General features: G+C 37.6%; 1 protein-coding gene across 1 annotated transcript in view; it reads left to right on the forward strand.

The window, feature by feature from the left end:
- The window catches only part of Sec5 (exocyst complex component secretory 5), a 444,876-nt gene that overhangs the window by 315,336 nt on the left and 107,504 nt on the right, over positions 1-22,036 (forward strand). Inside the window, exons 19-20 of the mRNA XM_090380740.1 lie at positions 783-904; positions 12,308-12,392. Coding sequence (XP_090236866.1) covers positions 783-904; positions 12,308-12,392 — 207 coding nt within the window. The remainder of the gene's footprint in view (positions 1-782; positions 905-12,307; positions 12,393-22,036) is intronic.

The raw sequence follows: 22,036 nt of genomic DNA on the forward strand, positions 1-22,036 counted from the left end.
ATATACATGTAGCCAAAAGTGAGATGCAGTAAAATAAAATAGGATACATAACCACTGTTGCTGGTGAAGGAGAAGAATACATACCTGCTGTCCTTACTACTGTTAGTTGGTTATCAGGCTTCCAGAATATTTGAGAGTATTGATTAATGTTTTTGTTCTAGGTTGTCTGTTGTGTTTTATGGGTCAGTCCTCATTAATGGAATATGGTTAGAATACACTGCTTTAATTATTAACACTGAAAATAACAAATAAGAGATATTGAGATATAAAAGTATAATACTTTTCCCTGCAGATATTTTTTGCTCAGAGTAGTAGGTTTAACATAGCGTAAATAAATTAATATTTTAAAATTCTTACACTGAAGCAGGTCAAGGAATAAAAATGATCAGTCTCAATTTCTGGAAACCAGTGCTAATCTTTATATTCCTAGACAGACAGATACAGCATATTGTTATATTATTACCATTAAGGCTCTGTATTTTGTAAAGTCAAGTATTGTAGTCATGCAGTTTTAAAACAGTAGTCAAACTGTGGCAAGGAGAAATAAAATATGAATCTTGTCGATGGCTCCATTTGACTTATAGTGCCAAGCAGCAAAAACCAAGGTCAACTGTATGAGATGAAATTCATGGGTGAAGACGTCAACACTTATTATAATTAGTTATATGGTGTATATGTACTTATTTTTGTTTGCTATCCTGACTAACATGCTCCTTGGTTTTCATATTATCTCTTATTTGTTGCTGTTGTCATACTTTAGGATATATTTATTTCTCTTACAGGTATTTAACCAGATTAATGTTCAAGGTACAATTAAACAACTTTCTCAGAGTCTTCTTCAGGCATTTGCTCAAACATTAGAAAAAATGGTATCTTTTGATGTTACAGATATACCAGAGAAAAGGTAAACAGCTATTTATTATTTTTTAACCATGCAGAATTATAAATAGATATTGTAATGCCAACTGCAGTGTAAACAAGGATGTTCTATATTTGCATAATATGCTTAACCTAGCAGTGTTGGCATAGCACCTGATAGGTGCCTATCAAAAATAATGCTCCCACATTACCCTCTAATTAATGGTTAAATATGTGTTCTAAAGAACACTAAATTTAAAATAAATTTTCGAAAAATATTAAAAATTGAAATGTAGAATTGTATCTAATATGTACATATATTATTTTAGAAGTATTTGTACATACACAGTGTGCCAATTAAATGACGAGACTGACGCTACTACAAAAAAAAAGAATGACACTAATGGAAAAGTAAAGTTATATATTTTCGAAGTAATCACCTCTGATGTGTACACAACGTTTACATCTTTTATACAATTTTGAAAACACATCTGGAACTACTCTTCTGGTACTACTTTCAGCTGGTTGATCACTACAGTCTGGATGTCCTCTATCGTCCCGTATTACATTCGTTTCATGGCTGTTTTCATTTTGGGGAACAAAAAGTAATCTGTGGGAGCCAAATCTGAGGAATATGGGGGTGTTCGATGATTTGATGACTGCAATCGATTTTTTTGCCAAAAATTGCTTGATGTTGATGGCAGATTGTGCGAGTGTATTGGTGCGGCCAGGTCAGGGATCGTCCTCTAATGACTCACATCCTTTATGAAAACGAGAAAACCATTCAAACACTCTTGGTTGAGACAAACATTCATCAGCATAACCTTTTTTTAAATCTTTAAAAGTTTCCATAGCACTTTTTCCCAATTTACAATAAAATTTGATAACTGCTCTTTGCTCCCCTTTCAATTTTCTGACGACATGCACACAACTACTGTTACTCTTTCCGTCATAAATCACAAACTACTGACCGGACAAGTTTCAACTTGCACTGTTGGAAAGAGCACACTCTAGCGGATCTAACCATGTACTATTTTGGACTCTTCTGTTAATACTAAACGCAGAGCACACGCAGTCTCATTATTTAATTGGTGCACTGTGTATAATAAAGTAGAAATATATGCATATGTGCACATTTAAAATTTTGTGTGCATAGTATTCTTTTCAACTAGAAAATGGATTGGAATGATAGATTCGGAACTTTATTTTTTGATTAAAAAATGAAAGATATATATAATAAATATTGCAATTTTTTAAGAAAAGTGGAAATATTGGTATAATTGGCAGACAATTCAAAAAACACCCAAAATTTTTAATGCAGAAATTAAAAGGGGGGGCTTTATTGTTATTAAATCCACCATTTTTGTTATTAGATTTGTACTACCACTGCCTGGTTAAGAGGACCTCACTCAAAACACTAAGTGATGGATTAGGTGGTTGTTATTAATATCCTAGTTAATAACAATTTTTCTGCAAGCAAATGCTCCACTCACAAGACAAGACAAAGTAAGAAGAAATGGCAAGACCCCTCTCTCCTGGAACTAAATTACTTTAGTCATCTAGACTGTCTTAGGTTCCCACTTTTACTTAGCCTCATTCAAGCAATCATTTCCTTTTATTATTTCTTGCCATTGTTCATTGTGAAGGCTAAGGGCAAAGTCCAACAGAAATACATACAATACCATGTATCTTACTTAAATGTATTATTCTAGTTATTAAAGATATTAAAATTTATTCAGGTTAATGCAGAATAAGTGAACTTTGCTACAGATGCTGCTGCTATGAGTATGGTATTTCAAATTAATAATATAGTACACTGATGAGCCAAAACATTATGACCAGCAAGTTGTTATGCAAATCGAAGCAGCTGCAGGTGAACTACGGCACGTGCATTGGTCGGGACATGGTATAAAAAACACCTGATACTGAGCTCCGTTAATCAGTGTTACTCTTGTTCTTCAAATGGGAAAGGCAGCAGACTTAAGCGAGTTTGACAATGGCAAAATTGTAATGGCCAGACGACTGAGTCAGAGCATATCCAAAACGGCACAGCTGTTGGGATGCTCATGGTCAGCCATGGTTAGTACCATGGCTGACCATGGTACTAACCATGGTTAGTACCTACCGGTAAGTGGTCCAAGGAGGAGGAACCCACAAACTGCCAGTGAGTTGTTGGATGACCAGGCTCATCGATGCTCCAGGTGACCGAAGGCTCTCCCAGATGGTACGTGGCAACAGAAAGGTGACTGTGGCACAACTAGCTGGTAATTGGAATGCTGGTGATGGAAGTAATGTGTCACAACACACAATACATCGAACCCTGCTGAAAATGGGGCTACATAGCCACAGGCTGTTCTGAATGCCTATGCTAACCATGGTTCGCCAGTGACAGCACCTAAAATGGGCACGCGAGCATCGAAACTGGACCTTGAGTGATTGGAAGACGGTCTTCTGGTCCAATCAATCACGTTTCCTGTTGCGCCATGTGGATGGCTGGGTACGTGTGCATCGTTTACCTGGGGAAATGATGGAGCCTGGCTACACCATGAGATGAAAACAAGCCAGTGGCGGCGATTGTTCTGCTAGGATACCCTGGGTCCAGTCATCCATGTGCCAGACACTCTGACGTCTACCACCTACCTAAACATCATTGCTGACCAAACATCCTTTCATGGCAACAGTCTTCCCCTCTGGCGGTGCTGTCTTTCAGCAGGATAATGCACCTTGCCACACTGCCTGGATTGTTCGTGACTGGTTCGCGGAACATGAGGAAGATTTCCAGGTATTGCCCTTGCCTCCAAATTCCCCAGACATCAATCCCATCAATCATCTGTGGTTTGTGTTGGAACAGCAACTCCGATCTGCAGCATCTCAACCATGGACCTTAGAGTAGTTAAAGGATCTGCTGGTTACGTGTTGGTACCAGATACCACAAGACACATTTATAAATCTTGTAGCATCCATGCCTCGCCAGGTACAAGCTGTTTTGGCTGAATGTGGAGGACCAACATCATATCAGGTAGGTAGTCATACTGTTTTGGCTCATCGGTGTATGTGTGGTATTACTGTCCAGAAAAAAAAAAAAAATCAAATAAGAAATATTCATAAATACTTCTGCTAAAAGTTCATTTCAATTTATGATCAAAGTGACTTCCATGCACCTAATATGCAACAGTTTTACAAGTGTTTTAAGTTTTCATTACATTGCCATATTATAAAGAAAGATGCTGACATTGAATTCTGTAAAAATATGAATTTATTCATACATGAGTTATACAAATCAAGTTTTATACCATGTAGAAAGACCCAGGTTTTGATACTCTCTCTCTCTCTCTGCCAGTGAAAAGTGAAAATACACTGGCAGAAGAGAGAGAGTCTGTCATTCATTTTACTGATTCCCCTCTTAGGGGCCTTGTGTTTCTTAACCCTTCTTCATGTGGGCATCAATTAACTGCCCTCACCGATATGGTTACCCTTCTTTGAACCCTTTCTAGAAGTTTTGTCTTTCTTTATTTGACCTCCAGCCCTAAATAAAATTCTACATGCAGTTTCACCACAGCCTTATATAAAGGGACAATAGTATCCTTTTCCCTACTTGTGAAGGGTCCTATATATCATAGACAGGACACTGTGCACCTTTCTAACCACCTGCTTACACCCCATGAAAAATTTCATGTCTGATGCAATCATAACTCCTAAGTCTTTTTTTTTTTTTTTTTGTCTTGAGCCACTTTTAACTCCACTTCTTCTCGCAAGCTTTTAAATAAAGCCTAGATGTCTGTGTTACTTAGGTGCAAAAATTTGCATTTAGAAGCATTAAAAGCTCAGTTGCCATTTTTCAGACCATTTGTGCAACCAATCTAATAATTTTGATGGAGAATGGCCTGGTTCTGATCATTAGCCACCATTCCTACTTTAAATCATCAGCAAACCTTGACAACTTCTGTGGCACATCCTCATCAGTATCATTAAGGAAAATAAGAAACAGAAGTAGCCCCAACACCAATCTTTGGAGGACTCTACTTGCTACTAGTTCACCATGGGATATGTCCATTTATGACTACTCTTTGTCTCCTGTCATTTAGCCATCCCTTGATCCATTCAAGCATTTTTCCATTAATTCCAGTTTGATCCAGTTTGTGTAATAGCCTATCATGGGGAAACTGTCAAAAGCTTTACTGAAGTCAGGATAAATAATGTCAGAGTTCTTTCCCAGATTCAATTGTTTTATGACTGTTTTACAACCAATCAAATCATAACAATTAATTTGATTGGTCAGTCAAGTCTTTCCCATCGTGGACCCATGCTGTGATCCATTGAGGATACCATCCCTATTGAGATGGACTTGCATTTTGTCCTTAACCACAGACTCCACAATCTTATCCACCAGTGAAGTCAAACTCACTAGTTTATAGTTGCTCATCATGACTTTTGCACTTCCTTTGTGAAATGGGAAATGTTAATGCTTCCTCACTCTGGGGGAGGGGATCATCCCAGAGTCTAATGGTAATCTCATAAGCATATCCAGTGGAATGATAACCAAGATGTGATTTACACTCTCTAATATGAGTTACATTTAAATTTTACGGATGGCCGATTTTTTTTGTCTCGTAACGTAGGGTCATAATCCACTCATATACAGTCTTTTTTAGTATAACAAGTTGTACACCGTCCACTCCTGGATCCTTACCTTTATTCTCAGCTTCCCCTTATACTCTTCTCCAAGATTGATATATCACTTATTACAATCTGACTCTTTGTCACAGGTTATTATTATTATTTATTATTATTACTAGCTATATGGTGCAAGGAAGATCTTATGGTTTGAATGGTTTTTCAACTCGTTTGCCACTTCTGTAACATTTGCAGTTTGATCAAGTAAGGGACTTATCTGATTCACTCTCTTCTCTTTTGTATTCATATGTGAAAGATCTCTTTCTCTCCAGTTCTCATACTGAACTTTCTTCTGTCTTACTCCTTCAGTGGTTTTGTTATATATACACTTATAATACTGATATAAATCATTATCTCATGATAGACTTGAGATCTAATAACTATCCCATCCTTTTTGCTTGTTTAAACTGTTAATCTCTTTGGTTGTCCATTGAGGCAGCTTTCTTTTGTGAAGTTTCTCCACTAGAACAAATGCATTGGTGACATCCAGTATGAATACCTTGTATATTTCCTATAATAAATTGTATCCAACAGCTTATAGTTGACTCTCCAGTTAATAGAGCTTGATCCATTGTAGTCCCCTTTCTTGAAAATGAAGTCCTCCCATTTTCCTTTAACCACAGAAATCTCTTTGGATTACCCATTTTATGACATTATGGTCAGTCCCACTATTGTTACCTGCTCTCTCAAATTTTTGATGTAGTCTGGATCCTTTGTGAGTACCAAGTTGAGGATATTAGAGCCCCTTATAGCTTCTCTGACATGTTGGAATAAATAACAGTGATCCAGATGGCTCTAAATAGCATATTGCCCATCCACAAATTCTGGTTTATAAGAGATGGATTTAAGTTGCCCATAATGAGGCAGTCACACTTGGATGTCCATTCAAATTGCCTATAGACCTTTCTGTTATACTCCTCAGCTTTATTTGGTCTGTAACATAACCTATTGTTTTCTCTTTGCTGCACATTATCTTGCACCACACAGACTCAACATCCATCTGAACTTAATATGACTCAGTACAGTTTGATTGTTTTAAGAGAGTTTTTTATAAGAAGCAGCAACCCCCCTCCCCTTCAACCTTCCCTATTCTTCCTTAATGCCCTATACTCTCCATAATGAAATTCTTCATCCCCTTTTTTTGGATGGCATAGTGTTTATGTTAGTCCTGTTATATCAGCATTGATTAACCTAATGAAAGGTTCAAATTAATTTAATTTGATTATTTACAATACCTCCTCACATTACTATATACACAAATTAAATTTTGTTTCTTTCAGCATTTTACAATCTTGATGTATCCTTCTAGTTGCTTAAACTCCACTTTGGCCTGTGTCACTAACTTGCATCGTTCCGATGGCTCCTATATGCATCATTGCAATGGCACCTGAACTCTTAAAGGCATCCTCAGTGACATTAGCAAAAAATTTGCAACTCTGTTCAAATGAATTCCATTTTTACATAACAAGTTTCTTCTATTAATTGGGCAGGCCACACTGAAAAAAAAAATTCCTTTCTATTATGCCTGGGTAGAATTGCAGACACAATTTTGTAACTTCTCGTGACATTTTTCAACTGACCTTGTAGTTCTTGACCAAGTTATTTATATTTTGTCATTAGTACCCAAATTTATCACAATACACCTTTTAATAACCTTAAAATTGATGACTTCTTAGTCATGTCATCTATCTTTGCACCTGGCAGACATACTCTGGTTTTGTTCCATCTATCTACAATTGAATCCCCCAGTAAGACTACCTCCTGTTGAGCCATATCATTCTATGCTGAAAGATTCAGTCCTGGGGCAGGATACAGAAAATTTAAAAAGAACATCATAGCTGCCAAAATTATGGTTTTCTTGTGAAAATTTACAGAAAATACTTGTTAATTATGACTTCATTAGTATAGGCATATGATGCAAGAAAGCAAGCTTATACAGTATCAGCCAAAAAAGAAAACTTCCCATTTCACCCATCCATTTGCTTCAAAAGTTTCTCCAATTCTTTCTTGAACTAATTCAAGTTATCAACCTTCATAATGACAGATGGAAGTTTGTTCCAGCAATCAACCACCTGCTGGCTAAAGGCAAATTTCTACACATCTATTCTACAACTGTCTTTCTTCAATTTGAATTTATGCCCCCTCAGGTTCGTAATCTGAGCAAGAAGAAGAATCCCACCACATTGACCTTGCTAAAACAATTCAAAGCCTTATCCCCTCAATGAGATCACCTCGCACCGCCATTCCTAGTATCCAGATTCCTAGTATCCAGATGCTGCAATTTGCAGAATTTAAGCCTTTCTTGGGAAGGGCACCTCTTCCTTACACTCACCAATCTTGTTGCTCTTCTTTGCACTCATTCTAGCAACTCTACATCCTTCCTAAAATGAGGCCTCCAGACCTGTGTGTGCAGTACTCAAGGTGTGGCCTGACCATTGCCTTATGCAAAAGGATAATCACCTCCTTATTCCTGCTAGCAAAATTCCTGTATATCATTAACAAGACCTCATGAGCTGCTCGGGCAGCCTGTCTGCACTGCTCAGAAATGTTCATATCTGGCTGCACAATTACCCTGTCTTTTTCATTCTCCACTGTCCTGAGTGTAGTACCACATAGTTGGTACATTACTCTGGGGTTACTGCTACCCATATGCAGTACTTTACATTTGTCAATATCAAACTTCAGTTGCCACATCTCATCCCATCTGCCCAGCTCCTCTTGATCCTGTTTCGGTAGCATACTGTCATTAACAACCCTACCAACCTTCATATTATCTGCAAACTTGAACATTAAGCCTCATATACCATCATCAATATCATTGACGAAAGTAAATATAGAAAACAACAATCATCAATATCATTGACGAAGGTAAATATAGAAAACAACAATGGACCAACACTGAACCCTGGGGATCTCCACTAATAACATTAGTCCACGAAGAGCAGAGTCCATTGATTACCACTCTCTGTCTTCTCTCACTTAACCGTTACTTTATCCATTTTAGCAACCTGCCCTGAATGCCATACTGATGATCAGTACAGCAGTCTTCCATGAGCAACAGAATCAAAAGCTTTCCTGAAATCCAAGTATGAAATCCAAGATATCAAAATTAGTTTTGCATCCAGTTCCTTTTGTGACCACATCATAGTATCCTATCAAATTGGCCAGACAAGACTGCCCATTAAACCCCATGCTGTGCCTGAACTATAACTGCAGTCTTGCATAGATGATCCTGCAATGCTTCTTTAACCAGTGACTCCATTATTTTTCCCAGAACCAAAGTTAAACTAACTGGTGTGTAATTACTTGTTTCACCCTTTGATCCCTCTTTGTGAATTGGGGATACATTTGCGCATCTCCAGTCTGTGGGGACCTCCCCTGAATCCAAGGATGCTCTTATAATTGGGTCCATCTTATATCTCATGACCAATATGAAAACAAATGTACTGAATGTTTTGTAAGAAATGAGCATTTAGTCATAGTATGCATAATACCATGACTAAATTCTCATTTCATATCTTAGGACCCCAAGGTCAGTTGCCATGTTTGATTCCAAGATTCTTTTGAAAAAAGAGCATTCTAAGTGTTATCTAAGTGTACTCACCTAACAAATATCAGTCATCAGCACTACACTGGTTTTAATCAGAATAAACAGCAAAATGCATAATCTTCAAAATAGGGTTTTTAAGCATATACCGAGAGGCCGCATTAGCATTTACATTAACATTAGCAGAGGTATATGATGCAAGAAAGCAAGCTTGTTAAGCATCAGCCAAAAAAAAAAAACCTTTCCCATTTGCTCCAAACGTTTGTCCACTTCTTCCTTGAATTTATTTCAGCTATCAACTTTCACAATGACAGATGGAAGTTTGTTCCAGCAATCAACTACCTGCTGGCTAAAGGCAAATTTCCACACATCTATTCTACAACTGTCTTTTCTCAGTTTGAGTTTATGCCCCCTCAGGTTCATAATCTGAGCAAGAGGAAGAATCCCATTAGCATTGAGCCTGTTCAAACCATTCAAGGCCTTATACACCTCAATCAGATCACCTCACAGGTGCCTAGTTTCCAGACACTGCAATTTGCAAAACTAAGCCTTTCCTGGTAAGAGAACTCCTTTGTTCCCATTACCAGTCTTGTTGCCCTTCTCTCCCTCCAGACCTGTACGCAGTATTCAAGGTGTGGCCTGACAATTGCCTTATACAAAGGGATAATCACCTCTTTATCCCTGCTAGCAAAATTCTTGTACATCATTGACAAGGCGCCTCCGTAGTAGCCAGGTGGGCAGGAGCAGCAGTGCGTAGCACACGCTTCGTGATTAGACAGGGGTTCGAGCCCATGCCCACCAAATACGGAGGATGCGGAAAGGTCAGGGAATGACCATTGCATATCCCCGGAGCAATATGGCCTTAGTTGCTAATGCTCCAAATAACAAACAAAACAAAAACAAACATCATTGACAAGACCCCATAAGCTGCTCTGCCAGCCTGTCTGCACTGCTCAGAAAACTTCATATCTAACTACACAATTACCCCAAGTCTTCTTCATTCTCCACTACTCTGAGTGTAGTACCACACAGTTGGTACATTTCACTGGGGTTACTGCTACCCAAATGCAGTACTTTGCATTTTTGAATGTCAAACTTCAGTTGCCACTTCTCAGCCCATCTTCATTCTGAAAGAGTTAGCATTCCATTTCTGGTCATGTTCACGATGTTAGATATCCAGCTTCGTGCAGGTAGCTTCATGATGACTGTAATTGTTGTAGTAGTAGATTTTTAGGAGCATCAGTGACTAATGATATTATTATTATTATTATTAGCTCTATGGTGCAAGGAAACCTGAGGCTTATGCTGCACCAGCCAAAAAAAAATTCCCACGTTACCAGAGAGAGAGAGAGAGAGACAAAAGTAGAAGGAAATCACCAAGAAAGAGAAGAATAATGATATCCAGCTCAGGACCCTGGGTGTGCCAAGCCCATACTCACCAGATTTGAGCCCCTGGGGATATATATATATATACACTGCTCAACAAAATTAACAGAACGAAATGTTTTTCATGAATATTTTATTTTTTTTTGTGAATAGAGTTGCCGCAGGTGAATATATGATATAATAGACATCCTGGCTTGCAAATTCCAAGTATCGAATAGAAATTGACACATTACAGAGTTGCACATTATACAAATTATTCATGCCTATAAAAACATGGTTTGAAGCTTCATTCCCACTTTTGGGCTTTCTCAGTGGGATAGCCATATCTTCTGAAGGGTATTGAAGAAGTGTACTTGCCATCCTGAGTACTATTGTTACTATTTAGTTGTTTGAACCATTGTTCAGTATACAGTAAAGCAATAAAATATTTTTTTATGTTATTATTGTTGATAACAGGAGAGATATTGTGTAATCTGTTTTTTGCTTTTTGCTTGTATTATAGGTAGGGGTAACCTCTATTTTGAAATCTGTTTTATACCATTTGTATTTCTGTGTTTAGGGGTGATTCAGATATTGAGTATTTGTAGGCATTAAGAAATTGATTAAGGATGATGGATCTTTTATAGGTGAAGGGGTGGTAGCTATTGTAATGAAGAGGCATTCCAGTGTTGGTGGCTTTTCTGTATATGCTGAATTGAATTTTGTTCATAACCCATGTGAGGGTGAAATTTAGAAAATGTAATGATTTTGTTTCGGTATTTTCGAATTCTAGTATGAAACTTAATCTTGCACGGATATTATTTAAGTTTTGTAGGATGTCCTATATGTTCCCCGCATCTGTGATGCAGAGGATTATTACATTATTATTATTAGCTATATGGTGCAAGGAAGTCTGAGGCTTATGCTGTACTAGCCAAAAAAAAAAAAAGAAAGAATTCCCCAAGTTACCCTGAGAGAGAGAGAGAGAGAGAGAGAGAGAGAGAGAGAGAGAGAGAGAGAGTCAAAAGTAGAATGGAATCACCAAGAAAGAGAAGAATGATGATATCCAGCTCAGGACCCTGGGTGTGCCAATCCCATACTCACCAGATGTGAGCCCCTGATCTGCAAAATAAAGGGAGTTAAATGTATTGGTAAGATATATTTCTGCAAGTAAGCCACTTAGATTTAATCCCATGGGTAAGCCATAGAACTGTTTGAAGATTTTACCTAGGAAGGTGATATAATTAGCTTCAGTTAAAAGTTTTATCAGGTCGAATATAGCAGTAATCGGGAGTTTTGTATGGTAATTGGTAGAAGGTAAAGTCTTCAAACAGTTCTAAATAAAATTTAGAACTGTTTGAAGTTCTCAGCGTTAGCTTCCCACACATATAATATAGTCAAACCGATCAGATAAACCATAAAATTTGGAATAAAATACTACGATTTGCTATTTAACAACCTAAAAGATAAAACACTTAATGATAAAGACAACCTATTTCCCTAGATGTCACCTCTTTATATACCAACATGAACGTTGAATACACCTTGGACATTGTCTGGGACAAGCTAAACAAAGACCCTTCACCAATTAACCATACAAAACTCCCGATTACTGTTATATTTGACCTGATAAAACTTTTAACTGAAGCTATATATTGGTAAGGTATATTTCTGTAAGTAGCCACTTAGAATCCATGGATAGGCCATAGAACTGTTTGAAGACTTTACCTAGGAATGGGATTAAATCTAAGTGGCTTACTTGAAGAAATATATATTAAATCTTCCATTTCTAAACTAATCGTAGGACTATTTAGTTTAATTTGAAATGTTATTTTGATGACTAAATTTTATTTTTAATTTTAGGCATCCTAATACGTCATCACGAAGTGCACCAAACCATCAAAGCGCCCTTGCTGCTGGTGACACACTACAAGAGCTTCCTCCTCTGGTAAGTATAATTTTTTTTTGCAGTTATTAAAAAAATCTTGATGCCTATTATATAGGATAGTTTAGTGATGTATACTTACTATTTTGTCACTTTAGAAGCATTGTAAAAATAGGCTTTTGAATTTTAAAAAAAAACATGGGAAATAAGAACTCAAGTCATTATCACGATACTTTTAGTAAACTTTTATGTGCATCATTTCTGTTATGTTATAACGTCAACATCATGGATAAAAGCAATGCTTCTCTATATCCCTCTGATAGTGCTGTAATTTCACCATGACCATGCCAAGGTAGATTTCTGTAGTAAATAAAGGAATGATTTACTGATGAAGAGTGGTTATAAATGGTCAGTGCTCCAAATGGAACCTTATTATGACTGGGATTTTTCAGGATGCCATCTTGGGAACCCTTGATTTCTAATTTTAATTGATGATATTAATGATGGTGTTGCAAGTCAAAATTTGCTACGAGATTTAGACAAATTGTACAGTTGGTCTTAAATAATGGCAGTTTAGCTTTAATTCCAGCAAGTTCAAGATTCTGCATTTCAATCACAGTAATCACAAGTTAAATTGTCAAGTAGGGTGCAGGTCACTTAGCATTAGCAGAGGCATATGATACGAGAAAGCAAGCTTACACAGCATCAGCCAAAAAAAAAAAAAAAATCCCATTTCACACAACCATTAACTCTAAAAGCTTGTCCAGTTCCTCCTTGGATTTATTTAAACTATCAACATCCACAACAGATTGCAGTTTGTACCAGCAATCAACTGCCTGCTGGTTAAAGACAAATTTCCACACATCAATTCTACAACTGTTTTTCCTCGATTTGAATTTGTGCCCCTTCAGGTTTGTAATCTGAGCAACAGGAAGAATCGCATCAGCAGTGAGCCTGCCAACCCATTCAAGGCATTATACACCTCAATCAGATCACCTCGCAGGTGCCTAGTCTCCAGACACTGCAATTTGCAGAATTTAAGCCTTTCTTGGTAAGAGCACCCCCTTCCTTACACTCACCAATCTTGTTGCTCTTCTTTGCACTCATTCTAGAAACTCTACATCCTTCCTAAAATGAGGCCTCCATACCTGTACACAGTACTCGAGGCATGCCCTGACATTGCCATATACAAGGGAATAATCACCTCCTCCCTACTAGCAAAATTCCTGTATATCATTGCAAGACCCCATGGCCTGCTCTGGCAGACTGTCTGCACTGCTCAGAAAACTTCATATCTGACTGCACAATTATATCCAGGTATTTTTCATTTTCTACCACCCTAAGCATAATACCACACAGTTGGTATGTTTTTCTGGGGTTACTTCTACCCAATATGCAGTACTGTGCATTTGTAAATTTTAAACTTCAGTTGCCACTTCTCAGCCCATCTGCCAAACTTTTCTAGATCCTGTTTCAGTAGCATACTGTCATTACTATCATTAACAACCCTGCCAACCTTTGTATCATCTGCAGACTTGAACATTAAGCCATATATAATTTCATCAATATCATTGATAAATATACCAAACAACAATGGGCCCAACACTGAACCCTGGGGAACTCCACTAATAACATTAGTCCATGAAGAGCAGTGTCCATTAATTACCACTCTCTATCTTCTCCACCTCAACCACCCTTGTATCCATTATAGCAACTTGCCTTTAATGCCATACTGCTCCAATTTGTTTAGCAGTCTTTCATGTGCAGCAGTATCAAAAGCTTTCCTGAAATGTTGATTCTGTTCACTACAAAGGCAGCACTGTCAATGATATGCACAAAATTAAACAGTAGAGATAAAGAGAAGGCAGTTTCTTGATGTGAATGATTTCTTGCTATGACCAAAAAAAAATTAACATCACAATTTAATATAATATATTATATAAACAAGAATAAAATTAAATATAAATAAAATCTTGATGAAGATCAATGGATAACAAGTCGCTTCCAAGGTGGAGTTTCCCTTTATCAACTTAAAGGAATACACAGCATAAAGTAGTATAAACAGCAGAGGGTTCATGTGATCATAGACCAGATATGATTGGGCATGATAAATTTTAACTAAAAATAAAAGAAAAAAAAAAAAACACTGAAAGAAGAAATGTTAATCAAACACTAGCAATGCAGAATGGCATGTGCAAGGTACATTCCAATGCTCATCACATTGAAAGTTGGCAAGAGAACTTCATATCTGACTGCACAATTGGTATGCTAATCTGGGATTACTGCTCCCCATATGAAATACCTTGCTTTTTGTTGACATTAAATTTGCCACTTCTCAACCCATTTGCCTTGTTGCAATAGCTTACCCTGCTTTTATTTTATTTTTCTCTAATTCCATTTGACAGTCATGATGGATTGGTGCCTATGGCTAGTGCCACATTCACCATACCCTAGTTACGCCTCTATTAAATTTAAATACTGAAATATTTTGTTAATTCTGCAATATTCTTATAAGTTAAATTCTGACATTAATGATGGTTGTTAAAAGCTCTATTTTGAATACTTCATCCAAGGATAAACGATGAAGGTGACTCAGTAAAAACGATAGTGGGCAATTACCCTGTGTATCATGAGTCCATCATTTGTTCAACTTACAACATGTATTCCAAGGCCAATTTAGTAAACCAGCCTTTCTCACCTTTTTTCAGCCTTTCTTTAGTTGGTAAATTTCTTCCATACTTCTCTCCTACCGACTACAATACATTCCATTTCTTCAAAAAAGTGGTTTTTTGTTCAAAAAAAAAGCTTATTGTTGTAATCACTTCGTGAAAGTATTAAGGTTTTAGTTGAAACAAGTTTGTATAAAAATCAAGGTTCAAGTCTATTGAAAAGATAACTAATAAGAAGCAAGAAGTCATTAATGTTACCCGTGAATATTGGATTTTTACGGAAAATTTAATGGATATGTGCACTATGGCTTGTAAATGATTCCAGAACAAACAGACACATAGGAAATCATTTTTATTAAACATGTAGAAAAGAAGAAAACATGAACGTACATATTACAAAAAATTAAAAAAGATTTTTATTAAATGAAAATTTTAATGAGATCCTTGAGCTTGATGTTCCTGTACAAGTTTTTTGATGTCTAGCTCCAAATTGGATAGTGATAGTCAAATGTTACCTCTTGTTGTGATATCAAGGAAACTACCTATATTGTATATTTATTAATGATATTGATGAAGGTATATATCAGGCTTAGTGTCGAAGTTTGCAGATGATACAAAGGTTGGCAGGGTTGTTAATTACAGTAATGGCAGTGTGCTACTGCAAAAGGATCTACAAAATTTGGGCAGATGGGCTGAGAAGTGGCAACTGAAGTTTAACATTGACAAATGCAAAGTACTGCATATGGGTAGAAGTAACCCCAGAGAAACGTACCAACTGTGTGGTACTACATTTAAGGTGGTGGATAATGAAAAAGACCTGGGAGTACTTGTGCAATCAGATATGAAGTTTTCTGAACAATGCAGACAGGCTGCTAGGGCAGGTCATGGGGTTTTGTCAATGATATACAGGAATTTTGCTATCAGGGAAAAGGAGGTGATTGTCCCTCTGTATAAGGCAATGGTCAGACCATGCCTTGAGTACTGCATACAGGTCTGGAGGCCTCATTTTAGGAAGGATGTAGATTTGCTTGAGCGTGTACAGAGAAGGGCAACAAGATTGGTGAGGGGAGTGAAGAAATCCTCTTACCAAGAGAGGTTTAAGTTCTGCAAGTTGCAGCGGCTGGAGACTAGGCACCTTCGAAGTGATCTGATTGAGGTGTATAAGGCCTTGAATGGGTTGAGCATGCTGAATTCTGCTGGGATTCTTCCACTTGTTCAGATTACAAACCTAAGGGAGCATAAATTCAAACTGAGGAAAGACAGATGTAGAATAGATGTCCGGAAATTTGCCTTTAGCCAGTGGGTGGTTAATTGCTGGAACAAACTTCCATCTGTCGTAGAAGTTGATAGGTTAAATAAATTTAAGGAGGAACTGGACAAACATTTAGAGGGAATTGTTTTGAAAAATTTTTTTTTTTGGCTGATGCTGCATAAGCTCATACACTTGCTTTCTTGCATCACATGGCACTACTACTACTACCACCTTGCTGAATCTGCATTCAAGCAAATATGTTGAGGGAAAGGCAGTGAAAACTAGTTTGGCCTTTTCCCATAGTTTTGAGAGTCTATTTGGCAGATCACTCTTGACCCAAAAATCTTTTTTAAATTGATTGTACTTATGGCGTGCAATTATATCACTCTGGAGATCAATTAAACTCTCTTGAATTGCTGCCTCAACATCTGTGGGTTGTTCCTCAAATGGATCTAAAATTCAATATGGGATATTGAGGTTTAACAGGTCATTAAATCTTTCCTGCAGATCTGTGCGTATTTGCTTTAGCTGTTTCACATAAACAGTAACGTTATCGTCTTCAGTGCCTCTGCGATCATGTTCAGGTTTGGAAATTATAAAAATTCCCAATGAGATCCTTGTTAAAATTCAAGGAAGTGCAGCTGGTCGTCTAATATTGTTCCAATAGACTTTAAGCTTTTTAAGGAAAGAAACAATGCCTTCCTTACTACCTATGAGGTTACTGTGTTTACCCTGTAAGGTCTTGTTTAATAAATTAAGTTTGTCAAACTTATCTGCCAGATAAAATATGTCTGCTTTAGCACCAATGAGTTTTTCTCCATGCGCGTCATGAGAAAGAAAGGATATGATGGTTTCCCAGAGTGCCCTCTACCTAAAATTGGGAGAAGGAAAAAATTATCCTAGCAGCAAAGACCTTTTCCTTCCTCTTAAAATGTTTAATAAATTCAGTTTCTGTACTCGCCGTATTACAGTTTTCAGTCTGCGGCCCCTTTAAAAGTGCTGTGGACCCCGTTGAGAATGGCTGTAGTAGACAATCCTATTTCAACTTAGACATTAAGCCTGATATACATTTATCAGTATCATTAATAAATACAGAAAACAACAATGGGCCCAGCACTGAACCCTGAGACTCCATTAATAGCATTAGTCCATGAAGGGCAGTGTCCATTGATAACCACTCTGTCTTCTTCCAATCAACCATTTCTTGAGTCATAGCAGTAACTTGCCCTTAATGTCACACTGCTCCAACTTGTACAGCAATCTTTTATGTGCAACGGTGTCAAATGTTTTTTCTGAAATCTGAGTATATGATGTGAAAATTATTGTTTTCATCCAGTTCCTTTGTTACTCTGTTATAGTATCAATCAGATTGGTCAGACAAGATTTCCCCTTAACAAATTGATGCTGTGACTGAAGTATAACTGCATTCCTGTCTGGTTGGTGCTGCATTACTTCTTTATCCGGTAACTCCATTATTTTCACTAGAATAGAAGTTAGGCTAACAGGTTTATAATTACTCATGTCACCCTTTGATATCCCTTTGTGATTTGGGGATATATTCACACACCTCCAGTCTACAGGGACCTCTCCTGAATCCAAAGATGCTCTCATAATGATGGCTAAGGGTTTGTTTCTTCCTTTGTTGTCTCGCTTAATATAATTGGAAAGATTCCATCTCAGATGCATTTTTTTATGTTTAGCTTCATCAATTTCTCTTCAACTTTCCTCTCAGGTACAAAACAATTTATTTATCTACTTATTAGAATTTGAAAAACTCCTGGCCTCTACTTCCCTAAAGAATTACAGGACAGACTGCTTCTATAGGGATGGGATACACTTAAATAGAAAGGGTGCAAGAATATTTGCTGATGCTATCGAGGCAGTGTTGGGTGCGTCAGAAAACTGCTAGCTTTGGGGAATTCAAGGACTAATAGATTAACAGTAGCCACTGGCAGAGGTGAAAGTGATTCTTGCATTGCTTCTATTGGAATGAGCAGCAGCCTGGAAAACAAGATGCAGAGTATTTCAGAGACTTCTGAGAGTCATTGCGGTACAAGTAAACACATGGGTTGTGTTAGGATAGATAAGAATAGGAACAGGTGCATGTATACTTGCATATGCACCAATGCTAGGAGTTTGGTAAATAAATTTTATGAATTTGAGGTGTTGGTCAAAACATTAAAGGCAGATATTGTTGGGATATCACAGACGTGGTGTCACACAGACATAAGGAATGCAGAACTGGAATTTGGGGGAGTACAATGTGTACAGGAAGGATAGACAGGATAGGACGGGAGGAGGGGTTATGCTGTTAGTTAAGAAACACATAAAATCCAAGGAAGTGCAGCTGGTCGACATCGCTGGACAGTGCGGTGTCGAGTCGGTTTGGTGTGACATTGCTGCTGGGAGATCAAAATTGAGAGTAGGAGTGTGTTATAGGCCTAATGACTCTGATGAGTATAATAAGAAACTGTGCAGGGAAATAGAGTGGACCAATAAATCAGAGAGTCTTATAATGGGGGATTTTAATTTCCTGGATATTGACTGGAATTGTGGAATGGTCACTCACACACTAGCAAGGCTTTTGTGGATTCATTGGATGATTGTTTTCTACATTAGCATGTTCAGGAGGCAACTAGAGGGAAGTAATACTCTTAATCTGATTATCAGTAGCGATTCTTCATCATGCATTAAGAATCTGCAGATAAAGGAACCACTAGGTGGCAGTGATCACAGTGTGCTGAAATGGGATTTACTCAAAGAGGTAACTACCATCAGGAGTAAAGGGAAGGGTCTTTGCTTTCGTAAAGACGACTACTGTGGTCTGAGACACTATTTAAATTCTATACGGTGGGACCAACTGATGATGTTACCAACAGCAAATTCAAAATGGGAGGCATTCAAAGAACTTATCTTGGAAGCTACTAGGCTTTACATATCAACAAAGAAATATTGTTCAAGGTTTAGGCCTAAATGGATGTCAGATTAACTAATGAGACATGTGCAGAGAAGAAAAATGCATGGGATATAAATAAATTAATGGGTGACATGGAAGCCTATGATAGATATAAGCTGGTCTGTAACCAAGTCACAAAGGAGATTAGGCAGTCAAAGGCAGATTATGAGAAATCTTTGGCAAAGGAGGCAAAGAAAAACAGCAAAGAGTTCTTTACCTATGTAAACTCTAGAAGGAAAGGGATGAATCAGATTGGTCCACTGGATATTGATAGTTCAACTGTTGATGATCCTGCTCAGGGGGCTAACCAACTAAATGAGTATTTTGCATCTACATTCACACATGAGGAGTTATTCGGGGAGGGGAATGCCAGAGGTGAATTAAACTCTGGCAGTGAGCTAGATGATTTTGTAATAACCAAGAGGAAAGTGGAGGAGAAATTGTTGAAGATAAACATAAGAAAGGCACCCGGGGTGGATGGGATCTATCCAGTTATATTAAAGGAGACAGCAAAGGAAGTAAGAAAACCCTTAGCCATAATTATGAGAGCTTCCTTGAACTCAAGAGAGGTACCCATGGACTGGAGATGTGCAAATGTGACCCCAATTCACAAATGAGGATCAAAGGGCGACACAAGTAATTACAGACCTGTAGTTTATCTTCTGTTCCAGGGAAATTAATGGAGGCATGGTTAAAGCAGCACTGCAGGATCATCTAGACAAGACTTCAGTTATAGCTTGGACACAGCATGGTTTTGTTAAGGGGAAGTCTTGTCTGACAAATTTGATTGGATACTGTGATGTGGTCACAAAGCAACTGGATTCAAGGAATAACTTTGATATCATATATTTGGATCTTAGAAAGGCTTTTGATACTGTTGCACATGGAAGACTGCTGCACAAATTGGAGCAGTGTGGCATTGGAGGCAAATTGCTGCTATGGATTAAGGGATGGTTGAGTGGGAGAAGAGAGAGAGTGGTAATCAATGGACACTGCTCTTTGTGGACTAATGTTATTAGTGGAGTCCCTCAGGGTTCAGTGTTGTGTCCATTATTGTTTTCTGTATTTATAAATGATATTGATGATGATATATCAGGCTTAATGTCCAAGTTTGCAGACGATACGAAGGTTGGCAGGGTTGTAAAGGACTCTAATGACATTATGCTGCTGCAACAGGATCTAGAAAAGTTGAGCAGATGGGCTGAGAGGTGGCAAATGAAGTTTAACATTGACAAATGTAAAGTACTACATATGGGAAGCAGTAATCCCAGAGTAATGTATCAACTCTGTGGCACTACACTGACAGTGGTAGAGAACAAAAAAGACCTGGGAGTAATTTTGCAGGCAGATATGAAGTTTTTTGAGCAGTGCAGATGGTCTGCAAGAGTAGCTCATAGTGTCTTGTCAATGATATACAGAAAGTTTTCTAACAGGAATAAGGAGGCGATTATCCCCTTGTATAAGGCAATGGTCAGGCCACACCTTGAGTACTGTATACGAGTCTGGAGGCCTCATTTTAAGAAGGATGTAGAGCTGTTGGAAAGAGTACAGAGAAGGGCAACAAGATTAGTGAATGGAACAAGGGGTTGGTCTTACGAAGAAAGGCCTAAATTTTGCAAATTACAGTGTCTGTAGACTTAGGCACCTGCGAGGTAATCTGATTGAGGTGTATAAAGCTTTGAATGGTTTGAGCATGCTCAATGCTGATGGGATTCTTTCTCTTGCTCAGAATAATCGCCTGAGAGGGCATAAATTCAAATTGAGGAAAGACGGTTGTAGGATAGACGTGTGGAAATTTGCCTTTAGCCAGCAGGTGGTTGATTGGTGGAACAGACTTTCATCTTTTGTTGTGGAAGTTGATAGCCTAAATAAACTTAAGGCTAAGCTGGACAGGTATTTGGAATGAACGGATGGGTGAAATGGGAGCGTTTTTTTTTTTTTTTTTTGGCTGATGCTGCATAAGCTTGCTTTCTTGCATCATATGCCTCTACTAATGCTAATCCTAATTACTCATGTGTGAATGTAGATGTAAAATATCTGTTTTAGTTTGTCAGCAGCTTGAGCAGGATCATCAATAGTTAAACCATTGATATCAAGTGGGCAGATCTTATTCATCCCCATCCTTCTAGTATTTACATAAATAAAGAAATCTTTGTTGTTTTTCCTTGCATCCTTTGACAAAGACTTCTCATAATTTGCTAACACAGCCCATGTATTTTCACATTGCATTACTTTAAGACCACCTTGTAGAATGAGCAATTGATGCAACAGAATGGACATATTCTGCATAAAAGAAAACCAATTCTGATTTGATTTTTGAATTACATTTTGCAATGCGCAGTTTTAACTGTGAGATATGAAAATACTGTGTGCTGCATTATCTGAAAATTAAATGAATTATTAATCTATAATTTTTGAAAAAATGTAATTGAAATTTTCAGTTATATGGTATGAGAACTGACTTACAAGTTAGCACAATTGTATCATTTCTGTACGTAGCCAACTACTTAAGTAGTTATAAATTTGCATCATTAAGTATATCTCATATTGGAATACCTTTACAGCGAGTTGCCATGATATTGCACCACCTTGAATAAGTAACGCTTCACCATAGGAGAAGACTGTTGTTACTTATTCTCAGCAGATACCATCACCCATATGGCACCGTTTCGGAGCTTATTGGCTCCTCATCAGTGGGTGGGCAGGTACCCGGGTGTTGCAATGATGTCAATCCAGTTGCGAAGTATAACTCCACAATATGAGAGATGCTTGATGGTGTGGAGTAATTTAGACTGCAGAATAGTTTAGGAGTTTCAGTTGTCAGTAGCTT

Source organism: Mastigoproctus giganteus, chromosome 9 (assembly GCF_048544385.1).
Source record: "Mastigoproctus giganteus isolate SK-2022 chromosome 9, ASM4854438v1, whole genome shotgun sequence".
Classification (NCBI taxonomy): Eukaryota; Metazoa; Arthropoda; class Arachnida; order Uropygi; family Thelyphonidae; genus Mastigoproctus; species Mastigoproctus giganteus.